The 21295-nt window shown below is 39.8% G+C and overlaps 1 protein-coding gene across 1 annotated transcript in view; it reads left to right on the forward strand.

The window, feature by feature from the left end:
- Positions 1-21295, forward strand: part of Rbm28 (RNA binding motif protein 28) — a 31296-nt gene that overhangs the window by 332 nt on the left and 9669 nt on the right. Inside the window, exons 2-13 of the mRNA XM_003475167.5 lie at positions 4515-4673; positions 4987-5081; positions 5455-5530; positions 6166-6258; positions 8337-8408; positions 9497-9683; positions 9813-9955; positions 12736-12808; positions 14085-14194; positions 17223-17296; positions 18932-19067; positions 20019-20083. Coding sequence (XP_003475215.1) covers positions 4515-4673; positions 4987-5081; positions 5455-5530; positions 6166-6258; positions 8337-8408; positions 9497-9683; positions 9813-9955; positions 12736-12808; positions 14085-14194; positions 17223-17296; positions 18932-19067; positions 20019-20083 — 1283 coding nt within the window. The remainder of the gene's footprint in view (positions 1-4514; positions 4674-4986; positions 5082-5454; positions 5531-6165; positions 6259-8336; positions 8409-9496; positions 9684-9812; positions 9956-12735; positions 12809-14084; positions 14195-17222; positions 17297-18931; positions 19068-20018; positions 20084-21295) is intronic.

A 21295-nucleotide genomic window follows, 5' to 3' on the forward strand; every position in this document is an offset into this window, starting at 1 on the left:
TTCCCTCAGAAAAGGGACCGGAGTTTCTTTTCCAAGCTGACTACTTTCGACAGTCGCGTAGGGTTGGTTGGTTGAAGAAAGGCAAAGCATCCTCTAGTTTCTTTTTCTTTCTTTCTTTTTTATCCTCTAGTTTCTGTAGCGCTTTCCGTTTCTTATACACGTTCACATATGTGTCTTATTTGTAGTAAGGAAAATTGTTAAGTTAGTAAAGCATCAGTAAGATTTACTGAGAGCCAGTTGAGAGCAAGATGAGGTGCTGAATTTGACAGTATTATTCTGAAGCCTTAAGGCCGTTTTCTATACAAGAATCTAGGACTCAGGGCAATTTTGTAACTCTTAAGTTTGTACAGCTAGGAAGTAGCAATATACTATGCATTCTTCTATCCTAGCCAGTATGTTGTGCTGGGGATGCAGCAATGCACAACAAAATGGAGATCTACAGTCAATAAAGAAGCCAACTACATAATGACAGTGGTAATAAATACTAAGGAGAAAAATCAGAGAAAGGGGACGGGGAGTTTATATGTAAGAGAACTGCAGGGATAGGAGTGGAAGTATAGATAGGTTGACCAGAGAAGCCCAGACTAAAGTGAGAGAACTTAATGTCTTTCAGAGAGAACAGTCTAAATGGACACAGCGAGGTCAAGGATACTGAAGCATGCTGGGCCCTATGGTATGCGCCACCTGTAATTCTTGATTCTCAGGGAGCTAAGGCAGGAGGATCAAAAGTTTGAGGCCAGTCTGGACAACTTTGTGAGACCTCATCTCAAAGTAAAGATTTTAAAAAGGGAGCTTAGTTTGTATGAGGCTATGGATTCAATCCCCAGTACTAAAAAAAGATTTAAAGCAGGCATGTACCTGGTATATGGGAGGAGTGGCAAGGAGGCCAGAGTGACTGGAGTGAAGTGACTGAAGGGAAGATAAATGGGAAATGAACTCTAGAGTAGCAAATCACATGAGAGCATGTAGGCCATCGTAAGGACTTTGACTTTTACTATGTTTATCAGAAACTACTGGTTTTGATCAGAGACCAGTAACTGTGATCTGGTTTACGTTCTGAAAGATTCTCTCTGGGTCCTTGCAAATTGACTATTGGAGAATAAGACAGAAACAGGGAGACCAGTTAGTAGGCTTTTGTAATAATGTAGTGAGAGATCATGGTGTTGGACTAGGACAGTGCTGGGGAGGTGGGAAAAGTGAAAGTGGTTGGATAATGGACTTTTTTTGAAAGAAGATTCACTGATTGGTCAGTTGTGGAGTATAAGGAAAAAAAGGAGACGGGGAGTCCATTCTGATTGCAAGGTTTTTGGCTTGAGCAACTGGAGAGATTGACTGACCTGTGGAATACTGCTTAATGCTTCACATTCTTTTCGATATGTATCATATCACCCAGGACGGCCAGTTGGTATGTATTAAGGTGAAAGAATGGTAACGGTCGTAGAAGCATTCTTTCCTCCTACCTAAACTGCCAAGATAGGTACCTGATGTTACCCAGAACATATATTTAGCTCTCTTCCAAGTCACCAGGAAGCTTCTTTGCCTTTCAGCAGAACAGTTGATTAGAACTGGTGTCGCAGGGATTGCCCCCTCCCCCCCATGTGGTATCAGAGTATGTGAGTAGGCAGTATGATGTGTATTAATGATCAGCCCATTTGGCTTCTATGTGCTAGTGACAGAACTGATTATCAGTGTGGTTCTGGCTGTACAAGCCATGCCACCTGCCTGGTTTTTGGCATTCTAAATGTAGATATAAGTGAATGAGAGGAGAGTGTTATATATTAATTTTTCTTAAACTGCAGATTATTACCCATTAGTTGATTTATTTATTTTTTTCCCTTGAAGCAGGCTTTCACTATGAGGTCCAGGTTGGCCTTGAACTCATTTTGTAGCCCAGGCGGGCCTCAAACTCACAGTGATCCTCTTGCCTCAGCTTCCCAGGTGCTGGGATTACAGGTGTGCACCACCATGCCCAGCCTCCATTAGTAGGTATTGAATGGGTTGCAGCTAGAATTTGCTTATTTATTTTGCTTTTTTGAGAAAGGATCTCACTATGTAGTCAAAGTTGACCTTGAACTCTGTGTAGCCCATGTTGGCCTCAAACTTGTGATTCCTGTATAGTCTCCCATGTGCTGGTATTACAAGGTGTGTACCATTACACCTGGCAAGGTTAAGAGTTTTTAAAAATGAAGTAGAATACCATACATATATGGTATAAGATACAAATACTCATTTGTAAAACTTTTCTGTCAGTTTCCTATAAGGAATTCATATCTTTACCAGTTCCAGTATAGGAACCCTGATGATGGGTTGTCAAAACAGTTTGAAAAACAACTACTAAACCCCTCCAGCTGGTTATGTTCCAGGAAAGGACAGACCATGAAATGGGAATTTTCCTTTTGAGTATTCAGAATATAGGGTATGTGTAATCTTACCTTCCTTGTGGACTTAGCCTAAAATGTTAACAGATCTCTTTTGAGAAAACTGTACTTTCCTATCCAGACAGCTGAGATGTATTGAAAAGAATGATGGATTCAGTGGGGTGGGTGGGTGAGGTGAGATTTTTCTTAATAGTAGCGGCACGATAGTTTCATAGGATTGTTGTAAGTGTTTCTGGATGTAAGGGAGAGTGCTTTGTGCAGATGTAATTATTGTTAGCATGTGGTTTTTTTTTTTTTTCTTGTACTGAGGATTGAACTCACGACCTCATGCTTATCACACAGTCACTGGAGCCCCTGAACTAAATCCCCAACCCTAGTATGTGGTTTATTTGGGCACTGAACTTCACATTTGAGCTGTTTTAGTTTTGGCTGTGCTGATTAGGTAGTGCCTTGATTTTTCTTGTTTGCTGAAAGGTGAGTGGGCAGGTTTTTGAGAGGGAGTTCAAGTGAAATGGATCTCCACATCACAGTGTGTTTTCCTGGTACTGAGCGTCAACTTTAAGCAGTTTTGAAAGAGAGGCCGAGCACTCAAGCAGTGTTTCTTCTGTGGTGGTGGGGCAGACTTCTTGATCTTGTCCCTTTTTGATACACTAAGTTTTTTGTTTTTATTTTTTTGAGACAGGGTCTCATTAAGTAGGCCAGGCTGTCCTTGAACTCACAATGTAGCCCAGGCTTGTCTTGAACTCAAGTCAGTCCTTTTGCCTCAGCCTCTCAAGTGTGTGCACTACCACAGCCAGCTTTTGATACAATAAGTTACTTAAAATTTTACTGTACAAAAAATGTTAACTAAAAAAAAGTATATGAGGACCAGGGATATAGCTCAGTGGCACAGTGCCTGCCTGGCAAGCAGAAAGTCCTGAGTTTGATTCCTGGTATCAAAACAAAAAACAAAAAGCAAAAAAGTACACAAAAAAAGTGCAAAGGGGGATTACTTTTATTTTTTGGTATCAGGAATCAAACTGAGGACCTTGGGTTTGCCAGGCAGGCATTGTGCCACTGCCTTAGCCTGGAGGATTACATTTGATATTTGTAATTATTTATTTGTTTGGTTTTAATATATTTTGTGTGTGTGGGGGTGTACAAACAGTTGAACTCAGGACCTTGTGCTTGCCAGGCAGGTGCTTATACCACTGAGCTATATCCCTGGCCCCTGGTTCTAATATTCTTGTGGAGTCATGTGGGAGAACCCTGGGGTTGTTGTGAATTAGCTCAGCTACTAACACCCTTTACAACATTCACATATTTTTCCTCTATCTCAGATTGTTCTTTGGAAAAAAAGAATGGTAATATTTGCTTTAACTACCTTGGGTTGCCCTGAAGATAAAATGAAGTCAGAAACAGCCGCTTTTGGAGCTGGGTGTGGTGGAGCATGCCTGTAATCCCAGCACTCAGTAGGCTGAGGCAGGAGGATTGCTGTGAGTTCAAGGCCAGCCTGGGCTACAAAGTGAGTTTAAGGCCAACCTTAACTACATAGTGAGACCCTGACTCAAAAAGATTAAAAAAAAAAAAAAAATAGAGACACTTACAGCTACTTTGGAAAGGTTTAATTTGATATTGAATCACTAAGGCTTTAGGAATATCTGCAGACTCCTGAAACAGTGTTTAATTTTTGGGGTTCTTTTTTCATATTTTCAGGCATTTTTTGATGATCTATTCTAAGGAAGGTCTGTATTATTGCATTCTGATTTTCGAAGCTATCATACTTACTTTTCTTACTTTCCCTGGGGATCTTTCCTTCTATCTGATGTTGAGTTCTTTGGGGCCTAGTGTTACCCTAGTGTTAACTAGGGTATGGGTCTTCCATATTCTTGAGAAGGAAAGAAGAAGAACTAGGAGCAAGACACTAAATTAGGAAAGGAGAGGAAACCTAACAGTTTCTGAACAAAGTAGGGAAGGAGCCACTGATACCGGCCGGCCTTTTTCTTTCCCTCCTGGGACTTGTAGTAAGCTGATCACAGGATGACTTCACAGGATGTCTGCTAGCTTAGGCTTTGAGGATTTCCTGGTTTAGTGCTCCTGGCTTCTGATTCTCTGTTCTTTTTCACCCCTACTACCTTCCTTCTTGCCTTGTTCCAGGGAGTAAGGCATGTCGAGGGTTTGGCTATGTCACTTTCTCCATGCTGGAAGACGTTCAGAGGGCCCGTAAGGAGATCACTACTTTTGAAGGTTGTAAGATCAACATCACCATTGCCAAGAAAAAACTGAGGAACAAGTCCAAAGAAAAGAGGAAAAATGGTGAGTTTCTAATAGGTAAAGAGAGTGTTCCTGCAGGTTGAAGAGTGGTGTGAAAGTGAAAGAGCTAGGCAGAGTGGCATTTAGAACTTAGCTTTCCTGCATTTCTTTTCAGTGTCCAAGTCGTCTGGCATATTCGAATGCTCATTTTAATCTTTTGCTTCCATCTCAGGCTGGAAAATGTTGTGTTTCTGGATACTGCTATGCTTAACCCCGTAGTAAATACCATTTGTTACCAGCCTTTTCTCTTTGCTGGCTGTTCTAGAAGTGACTGGTTTTAGAGCACACATTTATCCCATGTTCTTTTTTTTTAAAGAAAATTCAGAGTCTCCAAAGAAGAAGCTGACGACTAAGAAAGCCAAGACAGCTGATAAAAAAGCCAGATTAATTATTCGAAACCTGAGCTTTAAGGTAAATAGTAAGCAGCACTGCATGTTGTAGAGATCTTAGGGCGTGCTCAGAGTTGAAACCCTTCACCAGAATGGTATCATGGAGTGAGCCTCAGCCTGTTGTGTTAAGAAAAGAGCTTTATATAAACAAGAATTTAGTAAGGGCACAAAGTGTGATGATGGCTCTTTTTCGGGAAGCTAGCACAGAGGAGTTAAAAAAGCTCTTTGCCCTCTGAGGTACAAAATAAGATGTCCTCCATTTAGAAACATTTGGTGTCTGGGTCTCCAAAGTAAAAGACTAAAAAGGTTCAAACTCTTCCTAAAGAATGAACTTAATAGCTACTGTTTCATGTTTATTTGCTGTGATATTTTTCTTTTTTCACTTTTGGCTTCAGTGTTCAGAAGATGACTTGAAAGCAGTATTCACTCAATTTGGAGCTGTCTTGGAAGTAAACATTCCAAGGAAGCCAGGTACAAACAAGTATGCCTTCATTTTAGGATTAGTTTAAGGCTATTTAACTTGTCTTTTTCCCTGTATTGCCATGAATTAGAAGTGCAGCAGTTATGTAATGTTCTTCACGAGCTCTTGATAATATGGTGTTTAGGAAATGTCTGGCATAGTGCGTGACAAATAGCTCAAATAATAGTGTTGTTTCTTTGATGGTATTTTTAGATAGATCACAATTAATTTTAGAAGATTAGTTACTGTTGATATTACCTCTCCTTAAGCCTCAATCAGGGTTCATTCAGCAACAGCATACTGTATAATAGTGGTGCCAAACTTATGGCATAGGTATTATTTGTTTTTCTTTTAAGACCAAACGTGTTCATTTATGAGTTGTTTTTTTGTAAAACCTTAGCATTCAGGTTTAATTGCAGTGTTGGCACTTTGTGATAAGTAAGTGGGTTTTGGGTTGCAGTTTGGGTACTTGGTCTTTGAAAGGTTCGCCATCACTAGCGTATAAGGTATTGCTTTGGAGAATAGACCTCATGACTGGCTGGCAGCATTTAGGCTGTCTTGCCAGCCTGAGTTGCTTTAATTTTCTTTATAGTGTTCTGTTAGCTCCCTCTTGCTGCTTCTAACATCTTTGTACATTTATAAACAGATGGAAAGATGCGTGGTTTTGCTTTTGTTCAGTTCAAAAATCTCCTAGAAGCTGGAAAAGCGCTGAAAGGCATGAACATGAAAGACATAAAAGGTGAGTTTTCTATATCTGTACTGTTGACCCAAATATTTCTGGTGTTTGGATGGATTAGCACAGTAACCTATTTTTTATATTTTCTCAAGGTATTTGCACTGTGGAGAGGTCACTGCTAAAATGTGAGCATTTAGAAATACAGTGATACCACATTCATGAATTTAATCCTTTGCAAACTTGCCATTTAGTTGCAGCCAGAATCATGGAAGGAATTCTACCACCAAAATTGTGGAAAGAATTGTTTGTGAACCGAGGTACCACTGTATTTCTAGTACTTGGTTTTAGGGCTAAACTTGAGAACCCAAGCCAAGGGTCTTTTATTTGGTGAGAATATCTTTTAAATTTTTTTACTTTTACTATTATTATTTAATTGTGTGTGTGTGTGTGTGTGTGAGAGAGAGAGAGAGAGAGAGAGAGAGAGAGAGAGAGAGAGAGAGAGATACTGGGATTGTACCCAGGGCCTTGCACTGAGCTACATCTCCAGCCCTTTTTATTTTTTGAGACAAGAGTCTAGCTAAGTTGCTAACTTGCTCAGGCTGGGTGTCTTTGTTACTTTTCTCTCACTGATGAAACAAAATATCTGACACCCACCCAGAGTTAAATGGGAAAAGGTTTATTTAATCACAGTTTGTAGAGGTTTCAGTCCATAGTCTGCTGGCTCCAGTACATGGTGGCACCACAGATAGGGATTGCAGAGGAAAACAGTTCATGGTAGACAGAAGTAACAAAGCAACAAGGAACAAGACAAGCCTCTTTATGTTCTTTATATGATATTTAGGCTACTATGATTAGGACCATGTCAAACCAATCGTTGGAATGATTTAGTAATTGCCCTTAATCGTAGCTTTGCACCATGAATCAGTCACACTCTAGATCTGGCCACTTGTGAAAAAGCCCGCCTATGACTGTGTGAGCCATTTTTTTTTTTGGTACCAGGGATCAAACTCACAACTTCATGCTTGCCAGGCAGGCACTTAGGCCAGTGAGCTAAATCCTCAGTCCCCTGCATGAGGCTTTGTAGGGGACACTTGAACACAAGCTGTGACACTTGGCTTAGACTTACTGTCTTCCTGCATTAGCCTCCCAGAGTGCTGGGAGTACAGATGTACACCACCACGCCCAGCTTAACCTCATAATGAATGTCTGGAAGATACTCAACGATAGATGGAGGTTGGTATTGAGGTTCTTTTTTCTTGATTGTGATACATACCTAGTGCTTATGAGCTATTAATAAACTGTTTAAGAATACTTGTGGTAGGCTGGGGATATAGGTCAGTGACATAAGCATCTGCCTGGCAAGTGCGAGGTCCTGAGTTCAATCCCCAGGTCCACACACGCGCACACACACACACACACACACACACACACACAAAGAATACTTGTGGTATTGATTTTCAGATATTGTATCTAAAGAATGGATTAGCTTAGGGATTTTCTGAGTTCTGAGTAGGGTTCTCATTATTCCAGAATTTGATTTTTTTTTGTCTGTTATTTTTTGATTTTTAGTACTGGGAATTGAACCCAGGGCCTTGCGCATGATGGGCAAACACTGTACTGCTGAGCATCATCCTCAACCCTTTTTATTTTTATTTTTGTTTATTTATATTTTTGTGGAAAAAATATTTGTATATTTAAGAGCCTCAGAACTGGCAGATGTGGCTGGAAAGATTCCTGTTGCATCTGGCCATCAGTGGGACTGGAGTACCTGCAGGGGCAGATGGTCTTCCTGAGAGAGAGGCTTCACCTTGGGTTGAGAAGCCACTTGTACCCCCCTTTGTACCCCTACTTCATTTTATATGACTTTGTAGAAAGGCTGCAGTCTTGTGTACTATTTTAAAAAAGTTGGCTACTGAGAACTTTGTGTAATGACCAACAACCTCTGAATTGGTATTTCTTTTCTCTGCTGCTTTCATTACTGTCTTTGATGGTTAGGAAGTCACTCAGGAAGTTGGAATGTAAATGGAGGAAAGCCTTTCTTTTCTTTTCTTTTTTTAAATTTTTTTTTGATACAGGGATCGAACTTAAAACCTTGCGCTTGCTATGGAAAGCCTTTCTGATGCTGCTTTTCTGTTTGACAGGGCGAATAGTGGCAGTGGACTGGGCTGTGGCAAAGGATAAATACAAAGATACACAATCTGTTTCTGCCTCAGGTAAGGTGTGGTAGTGTTGGGTAAGAGGTAAGAGTATGGAAGCAAGACTTGAATTTATGTTAAAAGAGAACTTGCTTGTAAGAGAGTGGAGGTATTGGACCAGAGATACCAAATCACAAAATTAGCCAAAAGAACAAGATAGAGCATTAAGAAAAAACTGAATTTATGCAGGTTCAGGAATGGGCCCAGGGCTACGTGTCAATGTACACTGGACCATCTAGTAATGTAGTGTCAAAACATACGATCTTTTGAGTCCTAGCCTACTCCTAAAATGTGGCTGTGAGTGAGGAGAGGCCTGAGTTCGTTTTTCTTCTACTTGCTCTCTTCCAGCTTTTCCAGTTATTTCACCATTCATGATGGTGAAACAGTAAGATAGAGAAATTTAAAACTTGAGTTTTATTTAGAAAACAATAGGCTTTTCAGCCACAAGGAGAATAGAACTCACTGAGATCAGAGCTTGTGGCAGGGCCCCACGATGCGCACTGTGCTGGCTGTGGTATGTAGGTGGTGTGCTGTTTCTGAGGCTCAATTGCTCAATTCTCTCATTGTGGAGCAGGTTAATCCCCGGCCTTTAATAAGTGGAATACATTTCAGAGGAATCTGGGCAATGAGGGTTTTTTTTTTCTCCTACTTTCTTTTATATAAATTTGGGGATTGGTTTGCGGACTCTCCTCACATACAAAACCCTTGAGTGCTCAAGTTCCTTAACATAAAATGATGTAGGTTTGTGTAGAACCTGAGTACCTTCTTCCATATGGTGTCTCTAGATTACTTGTAGTGTCTAATACAGTGTAATAAGTGTGTACTTGTTATAATGAATGGTATAACAAGTTTTTCTCTTGTTAGAGAAAAAGAGAAAGGCTGAGAAAGAAAAAGGCTGGTTTAGTGCAGATTTTTAAAAATAATTTTGATCTTTAGTTGAGTTTGAGGATGTAGAACTGGTAGATAATGGACAGCTGACTGTACAATAAAATATACATGAAATTCCAAAACTGAAGAAAGTAGAAACTTGGAAATACTACTTCTGTTAAGACAACCTTGTTTTGGATATTAAATAATTTGCCAACTTTCATTATCTTGTACCATAGGTAAGGAGAAGTGCTTTGAACCTAAGCCTCAGAGTTCTATTAAAAAAAATGGCATAGTGGAAGAGAAAGAAGATGACGATGGAGACGTCGGGGTTGATATTGATGATGAGGAGGAGGATGAGGATGAAGAAGAGGAGGAGGAGAAGAAAGAATCAGAGGTGACCAAGCGTATGAAAGTTGAGAAGAGGTAAGCTGCTGAGCCTGTCAGAGATAGGAAATCCTCCTGTCTTCATGGCCCCCTTCTGCAGAGTCAGTATGTGTTGTGAATGTGAGTGGCTGATGTGTCACATCCTTAATTCAGACTGTGCCATTGCAGAGCAGTCAAGACAGCAGCCCCTGTAGAAAGCAGTGATGAAGATGATTCACACGAGGACAGTGACCTGGAGGAAAGAGGTAGCACTGATGATGACGAGGAACTGGTATCAAGTGATAGCAGCGCTGAAGAACAAGAGGATGAAGGTTTGCCTTACATTTTAAATGTGTTACTGAGAAATGCACATTGGTTCTGTGCCTAGTCCCACCCTTCTTTGTTTTTGGCATACTCTGGATCAAACTGAGGGCCTTTACACTGGACTACATCCCCATCTCTTGTTCTTTTAATTTATTTTATTTTTTATTTTTTTGGTGTTTTTGAGACAGGATTTCACTGTGCAGTTCAGGCTGGCCTTGAACTCACTTTGTAGCCCAGGCTGGCCTCAAACTTATAATGATACTTCTGCCTCAGCCTCCTAAGTGATGGAATTACAGGTGTGTGCCACCATACCTGGCCTGTTATTTTTAATTTTGAGGCAGAACCTCACTAAGTTGCTACGTAGTGCATGCTGGGTTTGAACTTGTGATCCTCCTGCTTGTATCTTCCAGAGCTTTTAGATTTCGGGCATGTACCACCGTGTTGGGCTTCAGGACTCTTTTTAAGTAGGACCCTAAATTCTATCAAACTTTTGTTTAAATACTTAAAAAAGAAGCTTTTATATTCTTTTCTTTTAAGATGATTTTGCACGCTGGTTTTATTGTTTTGTTTTTTAAATGAGTTTGGAGTGGTGCTTGAGGATTAAGAGTCTTTCTTAGGAAATTTAAAGCCTCACTTTTTGCTGAGGTACTACTTTTTTTTCTCTTGACTGGCCATATTAAATGAATATTGGATAAATAGGATATATTACATATTAACACCAAAAAAGATTTTAAATGACTCTTTTGAGTGGAGGTAGGGATAAAGGACTGGGTAGTGAACTCAGGCTTCCATGACAAAGCACAACAAACTGGCAGCTTAACCAAGAGAAATGTACCTTCCCACAGTTCTGGAAGCTGGAAGTCTCAGCTCAAGGTGCTGGTTGATTCAGTTCCTAGAGAAGCTTTCTTCCTGACTTGCAAACTGCTGCCTTCTGCCTGTGTCCTCAGATAGCTTTCCCTGTGTGCTTCCGGAGGTAGAAAGAATAAATAAAAACAAGCTCTGGTCTCTTGTAAGGACACCACCCCTGTTGGATAGAGCCCCACACTTATGACCCTACTTTACCTTAATTACCTCTCTTAGTTCTCTGTCTCCAGATACAATCACTTTGGGTATTAGGACTTCAGTATATGAATTTTGGAGGAACACAGTTCAGTTCATAACAAGGACATGTGGGAGCATTTTGTAAAACTATTACCAATCCCCACTGCTGCCTTTATTGAGAATAAACTCATTTAGTGAGGAAGGCAGTACATTACAGAATGAGAAATGGCCAATTAGTGATCTTTTGATTTGTCTGATTAGATATTTTTGTTCAGCTATTTTGTTTCCTTTTCTGTAAGTCTGATTTGTTGGCTTGATCACATGAGAAATCTGAGGAAATATGCTTTTTCTGGGAAGATAATGGTAGCTACCTTAGAATGGAAGCTGTTCCAATGACACCATTATGAGATCCCCAGATTAGCTGTTTCTTACTATTCTTTCTCCTAAAAACTTTTAAGAACTGGTTTGTAATAATGAAGGTTAAAAGGCATAGTGCAGGAAGCTTATAATAGGGAATTAAAAGTTCCTCACCAATCTGCCCAGCAATTCCCACAAGTAACTGCTGTTTTTTTTTCTCATGTAAACTTCCAGAAGTGTTCTGTGTGCAAGTAAGCATACATGCTTATTCTTCAGAACATGCAGTGAGTATCCCTTAATAATCAGATCCTCAGGCTCATAGGACACATCCTGAGAGACTACCACTGTGAGTGTTTGTTATGTGTCCAGAGAATGTCTTACCACAATCACAAGCAAAGCACGTACATGTACACATGCACACAATATAAATGTATGTTTTTATGTATGTGAATGTGTATATTTTGTCCTCAAAAGTTCTACATATTATGTTTTCAGAAAGTTTACCCTATCATAGCAGTATATGAGAATATCTTTTTCTCACAAATAAATTTTGTTTTGGTTTTTTGAGATTGGGTCCTGCTATGTAGTTCATAGTGGCCTTGAACTCTTGGCAATCCTCTTGTCTCAGCCTCTTGAATGCTGGCTGGAATTACAGGTTTGTGCAACTCTGTGTGACTACACATTTTTCACTAGATTGTATTCCATTAGTCTTTTTGGTTTTGCTAATTTGTAGGTGAAAAATAGTGTCTCTTTTCTTGGACTATATTTTCCTTTTCTTTCGTTCATTCTTTTTTTTTTTCCTTTTCTTTTTTTCGTTCTTTTTTCGTGCTGAGGGTTGAGCCTGGGGCATGGCATATGCTTTACCCCCAATACCTCCAGCTTCTTAGCTGCTTTTCTTTCTTTCTTTTCTGCCATACTGGAGATTGAACTCAGGGCCTCGGCATATCAGGCAAATGTCCTATCACTGTGCCAAATCCTCAGCCTTTTATTTAGAGATGGACTTACTAAGTTGCTGAGGCTGGCCTCGAATCTGAGATCCTTGAGCCTCAGCCTCATGAGTAGCTGTGATTACCATCACTGTGTTTGGCTGTTTCTCTTTCCTATATTTTTCAGACAGGGTCTTACTATATAGTTAAAACTGACTTCAGACTTGCAGTGATCCTCCTGCCTTCTTAGCCTCTTGAGTATTGGAATTACTCACCCAGTGCTTCCACACCCAGCTTGGCTGTTTTTCTTTAATGATGAGTTTTCATGTTTAGTTGTTTATCCTTTGTCCATTTAAAATTTTTCTTAAAATTAATTTATGCAGATCTTTACATATTTAAGAAGTTAGCTCTGTGTCATATGATTTGCACCAGTCTTTGTTAGTTTATTTTTTTTCTTACCTTAGGTATGCAAATCTCAAAGACAAAGAAGAGGAAATTACCCTCTGATGTGAATGAAGGGAAAACTGTTTTTATCAGGTATGCCTCCTGTCTCAAGAACCGGTTTGCATTGTCTTCATAGTTCTCCTCCCACCCCATCTTGTCCTGCCCTGTCCCATCCAGTCCCTTCTCTATTTTGTCTTCCTTTCTCCTTCCCCCGCCCCTCCTTTCTCCCCGCATCTTTGCTCTTTTCTCCTCCTTTCTCCCCTCTTCTCTCCCTTTTTCCCTACCTTCTCTCCCTCCCTGCCTCTCTTCCTCAGTTCCTTCTTTGGCACTGTTTTTCTACCTAATCCAGAAGGTTAGATGCCATGAGACTTACCAAACAATGAGACATTTAGGAGAATCAGATCTGTGAAACAGAAGATGGGTAGTAGCAGCAGTCTTGGTGTTTTATCCTCTGAGATGTCATTTCTTATATTTGAAGTGGCATTATTGGAGCAAATCAAGTGTTTAACTGTTTGAATAATTCTGGTGCTGGACATTTAGGGAGAGTGCAGGGGTGATACCCACTTTGCCCAAATGATTTGGTGAATTTTTAAAGCAGAGTTGAGAATAAAGTGATGTATGCCACCTATGTCCAGGAAAAGGGGTGGCAGGGATTGGGGGTGGAGTAGATTTTACTGCGAGCTGCTCTTTCTGCTCTTCCAGCTACAATAGATTGGCATTTTCATAGGTTGTGTCTGAATCTTTTGGTTGTAGTAAGAGTAACTAATTTTGGCCACATTAAGTGAAAAAGTATTTGTTGGATGAACACTGGGATATCTCATAGAAGCAAAGTTGTTGAAGAGAAGACCTCAAGAAGGGGATAAAAATCTAGATCTGGGACCCCCACTGCTGGAGGAGGCTATGGATCTTTTCTCTGAGGACACTACTATTTTTTTTTTTTAAAGGTGTAACATTCTGTGTAGGTCAATTGCTCAAAGTGTACAGCTTAGTGAAATTTTTCACATGTATATATTCATGTAGCCACCACCTAGGTTATGATACACAATATTTATAGTACCCCGAAGTCTCTTTCTGGTGAAGCACTGCTATTTTGAACTTAGTGCGTCTTTGAACTTACTCTGCACCTACAACTTCTTGTCTTTCTATATGTTTATTTAAGTTTCAAATTCCTGGGGAAGATATTGGAGGTCATCCAGTTGGGATGAAGGGACAGAGTCATATAGCAGAAGCCTAGCGACTGAGGGCCACCCTGCCTTTTGGGCCTATTTTTGAGCAAAGGAGGGTGGTTATGAGGAAAGGACACTTGATGGTATTAGGATCTCATTTTGTCACTGACCTTCCTTATGACCTTTTTGGTTGTATTCCATAGAAATCTGTCCTTTGACTCAGAGGAAGAAGAACTTGGGGAGCTCCTCCAGCAGTTTGGAGATCTTAAATATGTCCGCATTGTCTTGCATCCAGACACAGAGCATTCTAAAGGTAATTGCTGTCAGTTAGCCTCACCTGAAAGTGTTTTGGTCACTGTTCGAGGCACTGACTACCTTACATGAGAGCAAAAGATGCTATTCTGAGAAGGCTTACAGTCCATTCCAGCCCACTGGCTTCTATAGAAGCCCAAGGACTTTCTGAAATACAATGTCAAACTCAGCATCTTTAATGGTGTTGCCAGCTGTCATTTTGTCTAAGCATTTTAAGCTCTTGCTTTTTTACTCTGGGTAATGAATTCTGTTTGTTGCTGTTCTTTGAATTTCAAATGTGATAGCATCTCATGGGTATTAATCATTCTGCATTGCTTGAAATTATTAGGATCTTTTTTTTTTTCTGTTGTTTTTGTTAAAGATGGAAACTGCCAGAGAACTTTGTTGCATGGCAACAGTCAGAAGAAAAACTATGTAGCAGGCATGCTACTTGAATCAATTTTTCCCCATAAAGCTATGCATTTTGTATTGGAAGAGTTAACTACTCCACATTCTAGTTACATTATTATTACAGAAACATCTTTTCAACCCATTCATAATCTTTGACTTTATGAGCTGGTGCATTCTAAAGCACTGAGTTCTTAGTTCTGATTCTTGGTTCCTTTGAGGTCTACCAAGAGCTATAAGCCTCTTCCCTCTGTGGGGAGGGAGATGCCACTTCAGAGAGTTTGTGGGCTCTCTAGAGCTTATCCATGGGTTAATAACTTTTCCTCACAGTGCTAGGGATCAAACCTAAGACCTGTGAATGCTGGGCAAGTGCTCTGTACCACTGGGCTATACTCCTATTTGTGTGCGTGTGTGTGCGCATGCGCGCACTTTGTTTGAACTTAAACCTTCTTCAAATTACTTGCTTTTCAGTGTTTTCTCAGCTAAAAAAATGTAAATAAGGCAGTACTGAATAGCTTCCTAGAGATTAGGTACATAGTCCCAGCTGTGCCGCTGTCTAGCTGCTTGATTTTTTGCAGTTAACTATTGCGTACTGTAGTTTCTTATATGTAAAATGCATGGATTCAGCTAGCGCTAATGACTTGAGATGTCTTCAAGCTCTAATAGTTACACTTCTTGGATCTTCTTCATATCCAGTTTTTCTAAAAATGAGCAACTAGAACTCATTATAATGTTCCCAGTGCAGATATGATATTATTTTACTTTGATGGTATCTAGTATCTTTTATCTCTTTTTGAGTACAGTAGTGTATTGAGTTGATAGTTTCAGAATATAGTCTTAATTGATTTGCTAGATGTCCTTTTTGTGAACAACTTGTGTTATGTTTAGTATGAACAATTAATGATTTTAAAAAGACATTTTAATTTTTTTCTTAATATATTGTCTTCCTAGCTTATTTTTTTTCTGGTATCTTTTCTGCCTACTCATGCATCCCAGTTTTCCTTTCATAATATCCCTCTGAGCATGTTGTTTCACTACCTAGAACAGCTAAATACTATCTGTAGACTTGTAGGGAAATGTTAGAATTGAACTCAGTACTGACCCTGGACATTCCAGTGATAAATTCTTAGCTACCAAGAAAGCACTCATTTTCTTCATATTAGACAAGTAGGCTAATCTACCCATTAGAAACATTTCCCCCTGTAATTTTTTTTTTTTTTTTTTTTTTTTGGTACCGAGGATCGAACACACAGCCTCGCATTTGCCAGGCGAGCACTTATGCTGCTGAGCCAAATCCCTGGCTCCCCTATATTTTTATTATACTTGTCCTACGGTACCAATGGGGCGTTAGTTCCAAGACCAAAACAGACACCAAAATCTGTGAATGTTAAGATTTCTTTTATAAAATTGCATATAACCTATGCTTTAAATCCTTCCACATACTTTAAAAAGTCATCTCTAGATTACTTGAAGTACCTAATAAAATATGAACAGCTGTTCAACTGTATTATTTTAGGTAGTGTTAAGAGAAAATGTCTATACATAGTAAGTATAGACACATTTTTTTCATTCTGTGGTTGGTTGAATCCACCAATGCAGAACTATGGAAGTGGAGGTTAATTGTAATCATCTCTTCCTGTTGAATATCTGTTAACGCTATATGCTGTGAGTCAGTGGTTCTTATTTCTAAGGCATTCATTCTGTTTGGGAAGATATAACCTACCCAGTGACATAAGAGATATGCGAGTGAGAGATGGGAAGGGGTAAAGACATGGAAGTAGGAGCCTTCAGCCCTACCTGATGGAGGCAGAGATAGCCTCACTAAATGGTGATCCTGGGGTTGGTCTGCCACATGTGTCTCTCAGTTAGGTGGCTGCCATTCATTCCTACAGGAGATAATGCCCCCTTAGCTCTAGGTGATATGGTAGTATTTTCATATATGAGAACATACTTAAAGTTTAAAGGGTTGCTAGCAAAATAATATGAAATTTTTATTTCTTTTTTGTAAGACATTTTTCTTTTCCTGTGCTTACAAACCTGCTTATTGTCAATAGCAGAAATTTGTTGGTCTGCTTGGCCCTACATTTAACCAATGAAGGCCTTGTGAAGATTCTAAAGCATGAGCCAAGAATTGAGTGTATGGCTTTCTGATTTCCTATGGTATTCATATGATAGCAGCCTTTTTTACCCTAGGATGCAGATCTTCTATTATCTGATGCCTCCCAAGTGACTCTGAGACAGTGAAATGTAATTAATTTTAGGGTTAAGTCGTTCCTGCCTCACCTACTAGTCCTTTAATAGGCACTCAGTAAATGATGTTGAATTTAGTGTTCTGCTGGTATTTTTCTACTGCTTTGTATGAGTTTTATTAAGAAGAGAGTCATAGAGGCTGCAGTACTATGATACATTAGAGACGATAAAAGAAATAATAAAATTTCTCATGGAGAACAGGCATACTATCAGATTTGCCTTTGACCCTTTTTCCCTAACATGGAGCCTGTCTTATAGTGCTTAATAAAAGGATGTTTCTTACCCTTTAGATTCTGTGTCAGGTTGTGGCTATTTGTCATATATAGTACTGTCTTTGGCTTCCTGGTTGATCTTGGATTTTGAGATTAACTTAATTTTGTGCCTCTGTGTAGGTTGTGCATTTGCACAGTTCATGACTCAAGAAGCTGCTCAGAAATGCCTCACAGCTGCTTCTCCAGAGACTGAGGTGAGAAAGCCTTTTGTTTTTCTTTTCAGTTCTTTTTGAGAGAGGGTCTTGCTATGTAAGAGGGTCTTGCTAGGCTGGTCTTCAACTTGCAGTTATCCTCCTGCCTTAGCCTCTTGAATAGGGATTATAGCCTTGCTTGCCCCACCATACCCAGCTTAAAAAAGTATTTCTTTTACCCTATAACAGTGGTGGTGAACCTATATCATGTGTGCCACAGTGGGCTGTTTGTATTGTTGAAGCTCTAGAAGATTTATATTACTGCCCTGTAAGATAGGAGACAGTGGCTCCTACAGGTAAGATCCAGTGTTCACACAGTTCTATTAATAATAAAGCTAATACTGAGAACTTGGTGTGTGTTAGGCACTGAACTTTACATGCATTGCTTTATTTAATCAGTGTATTGGTCCTATTAGGTAGGTAAAATCCCTATTTCTTAGGCTAGGAAACACATATAATAATGTCTGAGATTGATTACTGCGTGGGTGTCAGCCTCTATTTTAGACTGATAATATGAAAGACTAGGACAAGAAAGCATTAAGAAATCAATAAAGGCTATAGTCCCAGCACTCGGGAGGCTAAGGCAGGAGGATTGCTGTGAGTTCAAGGCCAGTCTGAACTTGATAGCAAGACCCTGTCTTAAAAATCAACAAAAAAACCAAGCAATGATGTGGAGCACATTGTGTAAGAGGTAAAGTATATATGATTTAAAATTTTTTTATGTGTTCTGTAACCAAATATACATTGTTTTGAGATGTTATCCTTTATTGTCTTATCTCTAAAGTTTTCTTGAGTAGAGTTAATACTACCATTTCATTAACTTTGTTTAAAATACTAAAAAATCATCTATTAACAGATCATTTTTCTCAATTTAGGTCTACTTTAGTTCTAATCAACTTCCATAAAGTAAATTCCTTACTGCTGATTACCCTTAGTACTATTTTCTTTTTCGTCTTTTAAAGACAGGGTCTCACTATGCAGTTTGAGCTGGCCTTGAACCTACTTTGTAGCCCACGCTGATCTCGAACTCACAATCATCCTCCTGCTTCAGCTTCTCAAGTGCTGGGGTTACAAGTGTGTGCCCAGTTACCCTCAGTAAATTGTCTTCTTTGTCTTTTGTTTGGTTGTTTGTTTTTTGAGAGAGTCTCACTATGTAGTTCAGACCAGCCTTGAACACACTATGTAGCTTTTGAACTCATGGTGACCCTCCTGTCTCAACCTTCCAAACCCTGGGATTATAGGTGTGCACCACTACACCCAGCGCTTTTTTATTTTTTATTTTTTAAATAAAGTCTTGCCATATGGTTCAAGGTTCAGTATGACCTTGAACTCACTTGATATATATTTCAGGCAGGCTTTGAACTTGCAGCAGTCCTCCTGTCTAGTCTCCTGAGTGCTGGAATTATAGCGTGTGTAGCACCATGCCCAGCTTGCCCTCAGTATGCCTTCTGCACAGCTATAATAAGTGTTGTGAGACTCAGAGATCCCTTGTAACCAGCCAGGCTGAAACATCCTACGGTGTGGCACTCATAGCATAATTGTTCTGTAGTTTGCTGAGTCCTTTTTGTTAGTGTTCCTCGTCAGGAGTTTAGTTTCTGCTTGCTATGTATTTGAAGAGAGGAATACAATCTGTTACAGGGTGGTGGGCTTAAACTGGATGGCCGGCAGCTCAAGATTGACTTGGCTGTGACCCGTGATGAGGCTGCAAAACTTCAGACAAAAAAAGTGAAGAAGCCTACCGGAACCCGAAACCTCTATCTGGCCCGAGAAGGCTGTGAGTAGGGGAATAAGGTGGGAACCAGGCTTTTAAGTAGCTGGCCTTGTGCTGTGACAGTAAGCTAGCAATTACATGTTTTGGGGCATGTTTCAAATTTTTAAAGAACCCAAATTTCTTCCTTTACTGGCTTATATTGTTATTCCACTTTAGTAAGTATGGCTTTCTATTAGGCAGCTTTCACCTATTTTTGAGGATTAACCAGTCTTGTTCTCTTTTCTTCCTGGTTGCATTTAGACTTTTTATTAGAGGATTGGCAAGCCAAAATGTAGGAAAAACTCAGGTTATCTTTGCTGCATCTGGAGGAATTGAAAATTGTGACTAAAATTTCTCTTTTGAATTATTCATAAATTTAAAATGTGCAACTAGCACCCTTCCTTTATGTCACAGGAAAATCAGAAATTAGCTTGAAGTTAAAAAAAAATCTCTTTTTCTAGGTCACATAGTATTTCTCAGCCTTCCTCCTGCACAGCTGCACAATCGTGACTGGTCATGTGAGCATCAGCCTTTGGTCTTAGGCCTCGCTGGCAGTAGGTCTGTTCTCTAAGCTGGCTTATCTTACTGCTGAGGGATTTGCCCTCAAGTACATGAAGAGCAGCTAAGTTTCAGGGGCAGGTTGTAGGTGGAGCATTTGGCATGCTAAATGTCTTAACTGTACTTATTTTCAGAACTTCCTCCAGCCCATTTCATCTTCACATATGTATGTGAAGGGAGAGAAGGAGAATAACAACAAAATCACAAAATGTTCAGTATTTTAGTCCTTCAGAGTACTGAAAACTCAAAACTTAGCCTTGTAGCCTATTTTTGGACCCAACCAAATGCCACTATGCCCTGGCCAACACAGTCCTATGGGCCCTGTCCAGAGAGTTTGCATCATTCAAATCACATTCCTCCTGTTGTTCAGTGAAAATTTCCTTGGTGATGTCTTGTCCTTTTTCCCTTTTTCTGCAGTGATCCGTGCTGGAACGAAGGCTGCCGAGGGTGTGAGTCCTGCTGATATGGCCAAACGAGAACGAGTAAGTGGCTTAGGCACCAGCCTTTAGGCTCACCATAGTTTGTAAGTCAATCAAAAACAATTACTGAATGTTGTATTGGCTTACCAAAGAGCCAAGTGTAAGTTACCTTATTTATAGCTTGTTAGAAAAAAACACAGTGAAGTAGCAAATACATTAGCCATGTATATATATATATATCCAGATATAATAATCAGTGTTACGTGGCATTGTATGAATTGGGCCTTATTCCAGTTTCCCTAATTCTTGCTGAGTAGTGTGCTGCCAGATCATGCAGTTGTCACAGAGTGGCTCGGTCAGCAGGGTGCTAGTGTTTGTGGCAGCTGTGTGAAGGGAGCTGCATTAAGGACGAACATGCTTCTGTGGTTATGGACCTGCCTTTGCCTCAAGGTGGCACAGTTGAGACAAGACACCATTCTGTCAAGTGTTGTCAAATAAATTCCAGTTCCTTTTGGAAGGAGGCACTAGATAATTATTTTAAGTTAGTGGATGGGTGAGGACCAGAAATAGATGTTAACTACAGTATTATTTATTATTTATTATGGATCATGTTTTGAATTAGGAATTTTTTTCTTTTATAATCTTGTTTTGGCCTCACATCAGTGCTGAGAGATTCATATATTTGGATCTGCAGTTCCATTTTGTAGATGAGAAATCAAATCTTTGAAATTTCATATGACAGCTAGGTGTGGTGGCATATACCTTAATCTCAGCGCTCAAGAGGCTGAGGCAGGAGAATTGTGAGTTTGAGGTCATCCTAGGCTACATAGCAAGTTTAAAGCCAAGGTAGTAAGACCCCATCTTAGAAAAGATGAAAACAAAAAGATTTCATCAGTTCAATGGCCTTCTACTTTATTTTATCTTATTTTATTTTATTTGGTACTGGGGTTTGAACTCATGACCTTGTGCTTGTCAGGCAGGTGCTTGTGCTGCTGAGCTAAACCCCAGCCCCTGGCCTTCTACTTTGTTTTTTTTTTTTTAATGTCTTTTTGAGACAGGGTCACGCTATGCAATTTGGGCTGGCATTGTACTCACTTTGTAGCCCAGGCTGATTGCAAACTCATAACGATCCTTCTGTCTCAACCTTGCAAGGCCTTCTATTTTAGATTTGAGGCTGGAGCCTATGATCTTACCACCTGTTTTTGAACCTTCCTTTTCCTATGTTGGATAATATAAGGCTATGGGATGGGCACCTCCCTCTTTTTCTGTATGTGG

The sequence above is a fragment of the Cavia porcellus genome, unplaced genomic scaffold (assembly GCF_034190915.1).
Source record: "Cavia porcellus strain 051 isolate PalLab524CR breed Dunkin Hartley unplaced genomic scaffold, mCavPor4.1 scaffold_2, whole genome shotgun sequence".
In the NCBI taxonomy this organism is placed as follows: Eukaryota; Metazoa; Chordata; class Mammalia; order Rodentia; family Caviidae; genus Cavia; species Cavia porcellus.